The 13,616-nt window shown below is 34.9% G+C and overlaps 4 protein-coding genes across 5 annotated transcripts in view; all 4 read left to right on the top strand.

The window, feature by feature from the left end:
- On the top strand, positions 2,768–3,573 carry LOC104780994 (non-specific lipid-transfer protein 5-like). The gene is made up of 2 exons (XM_010505553.2): positions 2,768–3,196; positions 3,323–3,573. Exons 1-2 carry the CDS (start codon positions 2,850–2,852, stop codon positions 3,330–3,332), a joined length of 357 nt encoding a protein of 118 aa, XP_010503855.1. The 5' UTR covers positions 2,768–2,849; the 3' UTR covers positions 3,333–3,573.
- Positions 5,416–6,708, top strand: LOC104780993 (non-specific lipid-transfer protein 12-like). Its single transcript, XM_010505552.2, has 2 exons — positions 5,416–5,758; positions 6,465–6,708. The coding sequence occupies exons 1-2, from the start codon at positions 5,418–5,420 to the stop codon at positions 6,481–6,483; spliced, it is 360 nt and encodes a 119-aa protein (XP_010503854.1). The 5' UTR covers positions 5,416–5,417; the 3' UTR covers positions 6,484–6,708.
- Positions 7,588–10,205, top strand: LOC104780992. The gene is made up of 4 exons (XM_010505551.2): positions 7,588–8,082; positions 8,180–8,633; positions 9,084–9,202; positions 9,356–10,205. The coding sequence occupies exons 1-4, from the start codon at positions 7,987–7,989 to the stop codon at positions 9,815–9,817; spliced, it is 1,131 nt and encodes a 376-aa protein (XP_010503853.1). The 5' UTR covers positions 7,588–7,986; the 3' UTR covers positions 9,818–10,205.
- LOC104780990 (receptor-like protein kinase FERONIA) overlaps positions 11,240–13,616 on the top strand; it is an 8,737-nt gene continuing 6,360 nt past the window's right edge. Inside the window, exons 1-2 of one of the 2 annotated variants that reach the window (XM_019244721.1) lie at positions 11,240–11,370; positions 11,536–13,534. In XM_019244721.1, the coding sequence (XP_019100266.1) occupies positions 11,581–13,534 (1,954 nt within the window). In that variant the 5' untranslated portion in view covers positions 11,240–11,370; positions 11,536–11,580. Of the gene's footprint in view, positions 11,371–11,535; positions 13,609–13,616 lie in introns of both variants that reach the window. The other variant, XM_019244720.1, reaches the window with a different exon arrangement.

Below are 13,616 nucleotides of genomic sequence, written 5' to 3'. Positions count from 1 at the left end.
ATGAAAATACATATATATAATAGCAATCCGAATAAATGCCACCAAAAGTTGTGTTTTTTCAATTGTACTTTTTGGATAATTTTCGAAAAAAATATGTAGAAAATTTAAATTGTGTGTTTTACAAAAAGTTGCGATTTTTCATTGTAACAGTTCTTTGTAAAGTTGCAACTATTCATTGTAGAGTTGTGTCTATTTGAATATTCGTATCTTTTGAAATATATATATATATATATATATATATATATATATATGTCTGTTTGAACTGTTTTCATTTTTTTTGCCATGACACCAAATAATATAAAATTTCAATCTCAATGGTTTTTACACCTCTCTAAATTATTCTCTAGCATTCATTCTTTTAAAATTCATTCTTTTAAAAGTAAAGAGATTCCTCCAATTCTTGATTTCACTAAAGATTTTTGGAATGATGAATATAATTTACAACTTTTAGTTAATTTTTGGAATGATGAATATAATTTACAACTTTTAGTTAGTCTTTTTTTCAAGAGTTAGATGGATTAATGAGCTTTTAGATTTGACTTTTGAATATGGTAATAAATATGTCTTTTATTTAAAAGCAGTTTATATGAGTTTCTAGGTATAATCAAGTGCACATACAACAGTTGCGATTTTTTGTAGTACCTTTTCGTAAAAAAATGTTTTTCTTTGTTTTTTTTAAATTTAAACGGTTGTATCTGTTCATTATAGAATTGTGTCTTTTCACTATATTTTATTTATATTTTTTCATCACAACTTTTCGTTCTAATAGGTGTGTCTATTTAAATAGTCATGCTTTTTGAACTCTCTTTATATTTGTCTCTTCATCACTAACTAACAAGTTCGTTGAAACAAATTTTCTATTTTATGTTGAATCTGGATAATTGAATATATTCTATAATCCAGCTAAAATTTTAGAAATGATTATAGCAATAGAGAAAAATACAACTTAATATTGAATTTACGGTTGTGTCTATTTATCTTAATTTTCCGTTTAAAAAATATAATAACAATCTGAATAAATGAGAACAAAAGTTGCAACTTTTCGTAGTACCTTTTTGTAAAAAAAATCGTTTTATTTGTTCTTTTTATAAACTCAAACAATTGTATTTGTTCGTTATAGAGTTGTGTCTTTTCATTATATTTTATTCATATTTTTTCATCACAATTTTTCGTTATAATAGGTGTGTCTATTTAAATAGTCATATCTTTTGAACTCTCTATATATTTGTCTCTTCATCAATAACTTACAAAGCATTGTTCGTTGAAACAAATTTTTCATTTTATGTTAAATCTAAATAATTTGAATGTTAATATCTAATATTTAACGTTATTGTATAATCTAACTAAAATTTTAGAAATGATTATAGTAATATAGAAATTTAATAAAACTTAATATAGAATTTACAGTTGCGTCTACTAAACGTAACTTTTCGTTAAAAACTATTTTAATATTTTTTTTTTTTATTTTGTTCTTAAGAGTTGTGTATTTTAATTTTATTTTTTTTGTTGATATTGTTTTACTCATTATTAAATATATTTTTAATTATAGTTCTTTAATAGAAAATTACATTACTCATTATAATCATTAGTTCAATATTTTCGGTAAGGATCACTTTTTCATAATGATTTTTTTTTAATTTTAGCTCTTTACCATAATTCTTCATAAAAATATCTTATATTTATAATACTTTAAACAATATGTTTTGCAAAGTTGCATCTATTCTACATAATATTTTTTGTTATAAGTTTTCATTTTAATGATTGTGTTTTTAGTATCAGTTTATGTATTCAAACTATTCTATTACATTCAAATAATTCCATAATGTATAATTTTAAATTTTAAATTTAATTTTTTTTTCTAAAATACTTCCTCCGCGACATCGCGGGGGCTCTGAGTTCTAGTATATTTAATGATACGTAAAAAAAAACCTCAGTTTCTATATTTTTGGGGTATATATGGATAGATAACATGTTTAATTTTCTAATGATATGTGAAATTAGTGTGGAGGAGATTTTGGAATATTAGAAATAGACTAAGGTTAATATGATAAAATTATGGAAATAAATGAATGGAGAATTCTAATTTGATTTTTTGTGTTATACGTATATGCAAATATTGATTTTGCAATTGTTTTTTTTGTGTGTGATTGAATTATTAATTATTTAAAAGAGATTAATTATAATGGCATTTAATGTAAATAGTTTTGAATTTCATGCTTTCTTTGTCAAAACTGCCGTGAAAATGTTAATATAGATTGGTTTAAAAGGAAAGAACTGGTTTTACAGTATAGCTCAGCTCGGGTCAAACTAGATTTCAAAAATGCTCGGACAAAATTCGTAACGGACCAGACTGGACTAGCTAATTGATATACTATTGCCTATCTATCTTAAATTTTCTATAGGCTGAGGGATCCAAGACAAAAGTTTATCATCTGCACAAGAGAATCACGACTCTGTTTCAGTCCCCTGAATCTAACACTACCACCAACGTTGACGCGTTGTTAAGTTGGACATATGTAGAACAACGATTGGTCATCATAAAAAAAATTATGTGCATACAAGAATGGACTACATTTTTATATAGTAATGTAGATAGATCTGACAAAACGGTGACTACGTAGTAATTGGCTTAGATTAATTTAATTACAAATGCCAAAGATGAACATAAATAAGAGAATCAATACAATAAATGAAACCAACCACCAACCAACCCTCACCTCTTGTTCTTTCATGCATTTGCGCTCGAAGCTCTCTCTATATAAACCAAACCTTCATAAGCATTATTCATCATCCAATTCATTACTTACTTAAGTAAACAAACAAAAAAGAGAAATCAAAAGTTTTAAGATATGGAGAGACTTATGAAGTTGTCAACGTTGGTGATCGTGTGCATGTTAGTGGCCGCTCCAATGGCGTCTGACGCAGCCATCTCGTGTGGCGCAGTCACTGGCAACTTGGGTCAATGCTATAACTATTTGACCCGAGGCGGTTTCATTCCTCGAGGGTGTTGCTCTGGTGTTCAGAGGCTCAACAGCATGGCTCGTACCACCCGTGACCGCCAACAAGCTTGTCGTTGTATCCAGGGAGCAGCTAGAGCCTTGGGTTCCCGACTTAACGCAGGCCGTGCTGCTCGTCTTCCTGGTGCTTGCCGTGTTAGGATCTCTTACCCCATCAGCGCTAGAATCAACTGTAACACGTAATCTTCTCTCACTCTATTTATTACATTTTTTTTGTTACTTGAGATACTTTTGTTAGCATTTTCATGGATTGATATTAAATTACTAACCACATAATATGTTTGATACATTTGGTTTTGTTGCAGCGTCAGGTGATCAACAAGGCATAGACGTTGAATGTTTTTTCATATAATCTACGAGAGAGTATTAAAAAAATAATTAGATGCCACTATACGAGACGAGTGTATCATTTTACTGTTATTGTTGCTGTGTTTTAGCATTTGTGTTTTCATGTCTTTCTTTGTATACGAGTGAGACGGTCCATTTAATTGGTCGTCTGTGTTATGTACTCCTCTAATGATATAATGGAATTTACGATATGTATTGTTTTCAAACTCTTGCCATTCACTTGGTCACGTTCTGCTTTGAAATTTTGAATGCATCCTTTGAAATTTTGAATGCATCCGATCCCTTCTCCGCAGCAATAGTTCCGTACACTAGGTTCTTTTAATACGATTATTTATTAGTTGACTTAATTATAGATAAAAATACTTTATGATCAATAATATTGTAAGATAGCTAGTCCAATATAGACTATAATTCGTATGTTTTAAAAGCATATTAGATACCCTGAAATAAGGTTCGGTTACATTAAATATCCTCAAAATTTTGTGTTTGCCAAAAAAAATCATCGTATATGAGGAAAAACTCATGACTCACTTTTCTCTAATCAATCCTTATCTACTTCTTCACACTCTCACAACTTGCTCATTTACACTTCTCACGCTTTAGTTTACTTTGCAATCTTTTCGTCGGTGATGAGTGACTGAGTGTTTCATATATATGTGATATAAGTCGATCGACCCTAGTCACCCTACATGGGCTACATGCAGTGTAAATGAGCACGTTATTATTATTCTATTTTTAATGAACAACTAGAAAACTTACCAAAAAAAAAAAAATCGATCTTTCCTAGAGCCTTTGTTCCAAGCATGAAAAAGGTTTTATGATGGAAATTGATTCTCAATATAATGCGGATAAATATCCTACGAGTCTTTCTACGTACGACTTGTAGATTTCTCCAAGTACCTGTAACCGTATAGCCTCCAAGAGTCCCTGTTCAATAATAAACATTACAAATCTCTTTGGCCGTGTATTTGTTTTCCATGCTTTCCTCTCTTGTCATATTCGTTTGATATCTCCAACTCTTTACCATTTGATGTTTTTGGAGGTCCATAAATATCTCTACCTGGACCATTTCCATGCATTTTTTTTTTCTCTTTCATTTTCTTGAACTGCCACTTGCTCATCAATTTCGACCACATATGTCATAATAGTTTTCTTATTCTCTTTGAATCGTGTCACGTGTGGCTTCATAGATAGTACTTCCTCCGTTTCAAAATATAAAATGTTTTAGAGAAGTTTTTTGTTTCATAATATAGGATGTTTTCAAGTTTTTATGCAACTTTTAGATTAGTTTAGTATTTTGTATTATGCAGTATTGTTTCTGATTGGTTGAAGTTGTTAAAAGTAAAAACTTGTGCTTAGTTAAAACATTATATATTTTGAAATGGAAGGAATATGTGCTTAGCTTTAGGACCTTTTTTAGATAAACCCCAAATTAACACACATGTATTGTATATTCAAAATCACTACTTTAAATCTCTTTATGAAATTTAGTTGAGATGACCTATAAATGTTTCCGCTTGATGTTAAAAAGAAGCAATGTTTCCACTTTCTTCTCTGCTGATCATAAATAATTTTCAATTTCATGAATTTGTTATCTAATTATTTCAGAAACAATAATATTCATCTAGGAGTATTGATCATATGATATACGATTTCGTAACAAGATCGGTTCATTTTAATATTCATCTAGAAGAAAATTATTTTAACACAATACCAGAAGTTAGTCTCTTTAGGTATTGTGCCATTGTTCGAAATTTGTGATTTCCAATTTGCCTAGATAACTATTTATTACGTCCCGGGTTGAATCAAGTTTTCTGACGTTACATCTTCTTGAAACTCAACTAAGCGAAGATCGGGAAAGCAACGTATAGTATATATTAACATTGGAATATGTGTATTTTCCAATCTTAACAAAAAAATAGATAGTTTTCATTAAATTGACATGCATATGGAACTAAGCATAATTAACGGGTACGCATGACCTTCATGAGTTTTTTTTACAATTATAAAAACCCTACCGACCTCAACAAAGTAAAAGCAATAAAAACAAAAATGGCGTTTGCTCCAAAGATCATCACATGCCTCATTGTCCTTACAGTCTACATGTTACCCCCAACGGAGTCAACCATCCAGTGTGGGACAGTGACGTGCACACTTGCACAGTGCGTGAACTATTTGGTCAACAGTGGTCCATTGCCATCCGCATGCTGCGTGGGAGTCAAAACATTGTACCAAATGGCTCATACCACACCGGATCGCAAACAAGTATGTGAGTGCCTTAAAGTAGCGGGTAAGGAAATCAAAGGCCTCAATACCGACCTTGTGGCCTCACTTCCTACCACTTGTGGTGTTTCAGTTCCCTACCCCATCAGTTTCAGCACCAATTGTGACAAGTACGTCTCCATAACTTCGTTTTTGTTTTATGTTACGATTGTTTTGTTTGGCATGTAAATACTTTTAAAAACTTTATTCAAAGAAATCTTATAAAATTTTATTTTACACTTGACTCCAAATATTATCTAGGAGTTTATAATATGAATTCAACTAACTATTTAATCATTAGAACTCCCTATGTTTCAAAATATAGGATATTTTAGTGAAAACACGCATGTTAAGAAATAGTTACTTTTAAAAAGTTTAACTAATCATAAACAAATTTGCATAATATAAAATATAAATTTAATCTAAAAGTTGCATAGAAATTTGGAAACATCTTATATTATGAAACAAAAAAACTTCTCTAAACATCCTATATTATGAAACAGAGGGAATATTATTTTATTTTCTTTTAAAGTTTTTGGTCAAACTTTTTTCTCTATTAAAAAAAAAACAAACACATTTAGAAGTTATTAAATAAAGAAAAATTCAAACACTAATACAACACCTTTTTTTTAACATATAAAAATATTATTAAAGTATAATTTCACATAATCAAATATATAACAACATTTTTGTAAAAATTCAAATGTTGTGGAAAATGAGAAGATTGAATTATAAGGTGTTCTTTTTAAAAAAATGCTTGTATGAATAAATGCATTTGGATTTTAGTAATAACCAAAGTGATGATAGATATTTGTTTTTGTTGTTCGAATGTTGCAGTATATCGACTGCCGTGTAAAAGAGGCTAGCTGATCATTGATCTGATATTCAGATGTACGAGTACGACTAATCAAAGTTTGCCAGCTTTTTAACCTAAATAATAATGTATTAAGTCTGCTGTTATCTCCCATTTTAGAACTTTGTTTATTTATCTATCATCTCTATACGTAATGTAACCATATATATATTAATAACGACAACGGAGCTCTCTCTCTCTCTCTCGAAAATAGTCTGCCTACTCGAACATAATTACTGCTAGCTGGTTAATAGCTAACAGCTTCAGTCATATATACGCCTCAATAGCTTTGTTAATGATGGAAATCACAGTGTAGAGAGCTAAAAAAGATGTGGAAGTTTTAAGACCAAAAGCATGTTTGAAACTGAAATGCTTAATTAAGATAATGTAGCTACTAGCTATATTGTTGCTTACCGATAGCGAGGATCTTTACGTATGAAGTTAAGGATATAATGCGTATATGTACCAGCATAAGATTTACTGTTTAACATCGTACATACATATATATGATCAAGAGGTTGTAGGAAGTTCCAAAATACACAACCGCATAAAAGAACATACAAATTAAAGACATATCACATATGTAATGGACACACAAAGAATTAACCTCACGTGTCCCCATTGTTTTTGTTGTGCGCTGTCGGAGAGATAACCTAGAGAAGAATTCACTTAACGCGTGGCCATAGAGGCTGATACACCAATGGAGATCATTTAGGCAAGTTGCCAAGGTGGCAAGACGTTGGATATGTCGATAAAATTGAAGTTGCGACAAAGACATGTTAATATATGGCTAACAAAGAGTTGAATTAGATAAATAAATAAAGATTGAGGGATTTATGAATTAAAGATAAGGTTTTGTAACTCTTATTTCTTAATCTAACGAACGACTCAAACAAATATGATCACTCACTCACTCTCCAACAAAAATTGCAAGTAAGTTTTGTTCGGTAACAGGTTCGGTTAGCTAGATTGATAAAATAAAAATTAGTTAACAGGCCTCATAAACTCATGTTACATAGATAATGGGCTTTAAAAATTACGGCCCAAAGATGATTTGTTCCGACGGCTCCGTGGAGTGGAGGGATCGTGAAACTGAAACTCCGATTTCGATCCAAATTTTAATTTCAGACACACACACACACGCACGACCAACACGACACGAGACAAGAGCAAACTCTTCGTGTCCTCATCGATCTTGAACAACCAACAAATCTGATTACATCGATTCATCCATCTGTCTCACTGTGTTTTTTTATATTCTCCAATCGTGAAATTGAAGCTTGGTGATTTTTGCAATCGCCGCCCCTGAACTGTGTGATCCACACGAATCTGCGATGCGTTTTGGTCCACCAGACCACTGATACCCTGAAAATAATGAGCTTCTGTTGCAAAGTTTCAAATCCGGTAAGAATCTTTGGATCGAATCAGAACCGCCACTTGCTAACAGATCAACCGATCGACTCATCATAAAATTTAGGGTTTGACCGCCCCCCCTAATTGCGTGCGATGGATAGAACTAGAAGTTGGGTTTTGTCACATCTTCTTCTATTGATTTTGTTCATCTCCAATGTAACGTCTACTTCAAATTCAACCACTAAACAAGTAAAAATTCCGATTCCTTTCTCTGTTTTTGTTCTCATATAAGGTTTTGATTGAACAATGTGATTTGACTTTACTACTCTTATGTTACTTCTTTTAGGAGTCTCCTCCGTTGCCTACTGTTATTAAACCCAATGTTACCTCATCAGAGCTTCCTTTGCCGGCTAGTAATTCGACGGATCCTAATCCGAAAGAGCCTGTTTCAGTGAGTCCTCCTCCGCAAGTGCAACCTGTAAATGAGAAGAATGATACAAAAGTGTTGAATTCAACAGAGCCTTTAAGCCCTCCTCCGCCTCCAGCGAACGTAACTGATAATAGCCAGGATAGTGGGAAACTACCGGCTGTAATGGCACCGCCTCCGAAAAGTTTGGAGAGTGGGAAAAATGAGACGGAGCCACTTAAGGAGAGTCCACCTTTGCCGAAAGATCCTGAAAAGGCGAATGACGTTAATAAGGGGAGCTCAGAGTCTGGCAGTGTAGAGACCTGTGCAGGAAATTCTAACTTGTGTACAACTGAGAATTCATTGGTGGCTTGCACTTTGAGCATTGATAAAGGTACTATTTGCTCCTTCTTGTCTATTATATTGATTTCGGCACTCTTGGTTTCAAGCTTTCTTGTTTGTTGAACAATGCAACGATATAAGTAGTGTTTTCCTATTGAGTCATAGGCATATTTGTTTGCAGCATAAAGGTGTTCATGAAAATGGTTGGATATGTTGTGGAGATTGTCTTTATGAAATTAGGGATCATATTAGCATATGTTTTACATTATTTGGAAATCCTCCTCGTTGCAGATTCAACGACAAAAACTAGCATATATTTGACATTAGTACGTTGTGTTAATTTGTAAATGTTGTGATTTCGACAACATGAAACTTTCTTACACATAATAGCTATTCCCCCTAAAATTTGTAAGGTCTCTGCTTTGTATGTTCTGTTTTGTACGGTAGGTTTTGCTTGGGTTGATTGAATATTCATTTTAAAATTGTGTGTTTATCGTTGCAGGTTCTGCTAACTGGTTGATTCTAGTTCAAAATGAAGGTGAAAAATCTCTAAAAGCGAAATTTGTTCTTCCGGTTAACTCTATGCAAGAGCTAAAACTGCCTAAACACCAGAGTCAAAGGGTATGTCTTTCGATGTTCTTCCGAGTTGAATCCATTGATATATTTATCACTAGAAGTCTGGAATATATTTGTGATATTTGATGATACAATGCAAATGTTAGTCTAAGTATTCTGTGGTAGAAAACTGAGTCGATCTTTTTTTCACTTGCACAGGTAAACATATCCATTAGTGGAGACACAAACAAGATCATACTAGATGCGGGGAAAGGAGAGTGTGTGCTTCATATGTACCCACCAGAAACAAACACGTTACCGTTCCGCTTTCCCTCGTACGACAAGCTAGTGACGCCCATCAACGGTGCCTATTTCTTAATAGTCTCTGTTGTTATTTTGGGGGGAATTTGGGGATTGTGTATGTGCCGGAAGAATCGCCGTGCAGGCAGTGGAGTGCCTTACCGGGAGCTAGAATTGAGCGGAGAGCCAGGTTTGGGAAACGAGTCAGGGGTCCATGATGTGGAGACAGCAGACTGGGACGAGGGTTGGGATGATGATTGGGATGAGAATAATGCTGTGAAATCCCCCGGTGGTGCAGCAAAGAGTGTCAGCATCTCTGCCAACGGCTTGACAGCAAGGGCTCCAAACCGGGATGGATGGGATCATGACTGGGACGACTAGAGAGAGTTGTTGTGTGTTATAATCAGTGGATACTACTATTACTACAGAAGAGTCAAAAACAACTTGGATACAGTTTACTGCAAAGAAGAAGACAAGACAGAAAACTACAAAAGGTTAATGTGTATACTCAATATGCACCTATATATATATATTAAAAATTCTTTTTCGTTACTAAGTTGAAATGTCAAATTTTATACTAGAGTCCTCCAAACCAAAAAAAACCTGCGTTGTTGTGTTTCCAATTTTTTTAGTTTCAAAATTTTGTATCATGCATACGAACAGGTTCTGTTATAGTTTTTGTACTTCGATACTTTCCCTTCTTTTTCCAGTGTTGTCACTCTCTTGGAAACTTTTTTGTAACATCAAGAAGATTATGTACATTCTTATATATGTCTCTATATCAGTCAGTGTTCAAGAAAGCGCTAGACGCCTAGAACGCCTAGTCGGGGTTTAAGCGTTTTTAGGCGGTTTAGACGTTTACAATATAAAACATTATATATATGATATTATATATAAAATTATGCAAAAAAATATGTTAGAAGAAATAAATAATAATAAATCATAAACCAAACTTAGAACAAATACATTTATTTAATTTAAATTAATAATATATGAACATTTATAAATATGTATATGAATATAATACTTAAAATTTTAAATATATGCAGTTAAAAATAAAATATATATACTAAAATAATATTATGTAATTGGAGGTGATCTAAGCAGTCGTCTAAGCGTCTAGACGTCTGCAGAGCGCCTAGCGCCTAGACGGCGCCTAGACCGCTTTCTTGAACAATGATATCAGTACAAAGAAACTTAGATAGAGAAGGCCCACTTATATCTGGGCCAAATGAGGTTAAACTGGAACAAGAATAAAAGAAAAAGCCCATGATTACGTAAGTAAACTAACAAAAGAGTTGCAATCAAAACAAACCCCACTCTTTCCGTTTTTAGTAGTATAATACAGTATAAACAAAGAGTGTAACCAGCTCAGCCACGAGCGGTCGTCACCACCGAACACATAAAACATACGCGTTTCTAAAAAAAATTCTCTTTCTTAAATCATGAACTGTCATCCAGTATCTCACACCACCATATACCACAATACCAATCAACATTATCCTACGATGGTCTCGGACATGTAATTCCAGCTGTTCTTCCCCAAGGGTCATTATCGTCACTTTCAACATTCTCCTCAGGCCGGCGTCAATTGATTAAAAAACCAAGGCCTAGAAGACTATATCTTTATATATAGTTATATCTAAAATTAATCTTATACTACTAATTTTTTTTTTTTTTTTTTTGGGCAAAATACTACTAATTTTAAAGATTAAAAAAAAAAACGTAAACGCGTAGAGGGAGGCAACAATACAATGCTGTCGTCGTCATAATAACGAAATAATAATAATAATACTAACCTCTCCCACTCATTTAATTCTTTTTCCTTCTTCAACTCTCTTCTCTCTCTCCTCTTCCCCCAAATATCTCTCTCTGTCTTCTCCAAAAAAACTCCGATTTCATCGCTTAGGGATTTTTCTTCCCCGATTCTTCAGGTATGTTCTTCTTCATCATCATCTTCTTCACTTCACTCTCCTAACTACTCAGTTCAAACTCCAATTTTTAACCTTAATTTCCGTAATCAAACGAACATAACTCTTTCCATTTTTAGATCTGTGAATATTTCCTAGTTTTGATCTTATTCTTGTCTTCATTGATAGATCTGAGAAGAAGAAGTCATTTCCAGGGGAACTGTTCTTTGATCGATGAAGAAGATCACGGAGGGACGAATCCGTCTCTCTCTTCTTCTTCTTCTACTGTTCTCTGCAACAACTTCTTTTATCTCAGCTATCGACTACTCTCCCACAGAGAAGATCTTATTAAACTGCGGTGGCGCTTCTGATCTCGAAGACACTGATAAACGTACATGGATCCCCGATGTCAAATCAAAGTTCTTGTCTTCTCCCTCAGGAGACTCGAAAACATCTCCAGCGTTAACACAAGATCCTTCCGTTCCCGAAGTTCCTTACATGACGGCTAGAGTTTTCCGATCTCCTTTCACTTACACTTTCCCCGTCGCGTCAGGTCGCAAGTTCGTTCGTCTTTACTTCTACCCTAACTCTTACGATGGTCTCAACGCTACAAACTCGCTCTTCTCCGTCTCCTCTGGTCCTTACACTCTTCTCAAGAACTTCAGCGCTGCTCAGACCGCCGAAGCGTTGACTTACGCTTTCATCGTCAAGGAGTTTGTTGTCCATGTTGAAGGTGGAACCTTGAACATGACGTTCACACCGGAGACGAGTCCGGCTAATGCGTACGCGTTTGTTAATGGGATTGAGGTGACTTCGATGCCTGATATCTATAGTAGTACTGATGGGACTTTGTCCATGGTTGGAACATCTACTTCTGTTACTATTGATAACAGTACTGCTCTTGAGAATGTCTATAGGCTCAACGTTGGAGGCAACGATATCTCTCCTTCTGCTGATACGGGTTTGTTCAGATCCTGGTATGATGATCAGCCTTATATCTTTGGTGCTGGACTTGGGATTCCTGAGACTGCTGATCCCAACATGACCATTAAGTACCCTACGGGGACTCCTACTTATGTTGCTCCTGTGGATGTTTATTCAACGGCTAGGTCTATGGGTCCGACTGCTCAGATCAATCAAAACTACAATCTCACTTGGATTTTCAGCATTGACTCTGGGTTTAGTTACCTTGTCAGGCTCCATTTCTGTGAGGTTTCTCCTAACATCACTAAGATCAACCAACGTGTGTTTATAATCTACCTCAACAATCAAACAGCTGAGCCTGAAGCTGATGTGGCTGGCTGGACGTCAGGTAACGGGATTGCGTATCATAAAGATTACGTGGTGAATCTTCCTGATGGAAAGGGACAGCAGGATCTGTGGCTTGCTCTTCATCCAAACACGATTAACAAGCCTGAGTATTATGATGCTATTCTTAATGGACTTGAGATATTCAAGATGAATACCTCTGATGGTAATCTTGCAGGTCCCAATCCTATACCTGGTCCACAGGTGACTGCTGATCCATCGAAAGTCCTACCCGCGCGTTCTAAGAAGTCAAAGAGCCATACGGCTGTTGTTGCTGGCGCAGCCAGTGGTGCGCTTGTTCTGGCACTTATCATTGGTTTCTGTGTGTTTGGTGCTTACCGCAGACGTAAGCGTGGTGATTACCAGCCTGCAAGTGATGCAACATCAGGGTGGCTTCCACTGTCTCTCTATGGGAACTCACATTCTGCTGGCTCGGGGAAGACAAACACAACAGGAAGTTATGCCTCATCCCTTCCGTCGAATCTATGCCGTCACTTCTCTTTTGCTGAGATCAAGTCAGCCACTAAGAACTTTGATGAGTCCCGGGTGCTTGGTGTTGGAGGTTTTGGAAAGGTTTACAGAGGAGAAATTGATGGTGGGACTACAAAGGTAGCTATCAAGCGAGGTAACCCAATGTCTGAGCAAGGTGTACACGAGTTCCAGACTGAGATTGAAATGCTTTCGAAGCTTAGACACCGTCACCTTGTGTCCCTGATTGGATACTGTGAAGAGAACTGCGAAATGATTCTAGTCTATGATTACATGGCTCATGGGACAATGAGAGAGCATCTCTACAAAACTCAGAATTCTCCTCTTCCGTGGAAGCAACGTCTTGAGATATGCATTGGGGCAGCCAGAGGTTTACATTATCTACACACTGGTGCAAAACACACAATCATCCACAGAGATGTGAAGACAACAAACATTCTATTGGATGAGAAATGGGTGGCCAAGGTCTCTGA

Source organism: Camelina sativa, chromosome 4, assembly GCF_000633955.1.
Source record: "Camelina sativa cultivar DH55 chromosome 4, Cs, whole genome shotgun sequence".
NCBI lineage: Eukaryota > Viridiplantae > Streptophyta > Magnoliopsida > Brassicales > Brassicaceae > Camelina > Camelina sativa.
Note: the sequence above shows the minus strand (reverse complement) of the source record. Positions and strands in the feature narration are given on the sequence as shown.

Excerpts from the sequence above, each read along its gene's own strand:
- LOC104780992 (XM_010505551.2), top strand. The coding sequence starts at position 7,987 with ATGGATAGAACTAGAAGTTGGGTTTTGTCACATCTTCTTCTATTGATT. Across the intron at positions 8,083-8,179 it reads CAAATTCAACCACTAAACAA|GAGTCTCCTCCGTTGCCTAC; the intron begins GTAAAAATTCCG and ends TACTTCTTTTAG. Across the intron at positions 8,634-9,083 it reads CACTTTGAGCATTGATAAAG|GTTCTGCTAACTGGTTGATT; the intron begins GTACTATTTGCT and ends TTATCGTTGCAG.
- LOC104780993 (XM_010505552.2), top strand. The coding sequence starts at position 5,418 with ATGGCGTTTGCTCCAAAGATCATCACATGCCTCATTGTCCTTACAGTC.
- LOC104780994 (XM_010505553.2), top strand. The coding sequence starts at position 2,850 with ATGGAGAGACTTATGAAGTTGTCAACGTTGGTGATCGTGTGCATGTTA.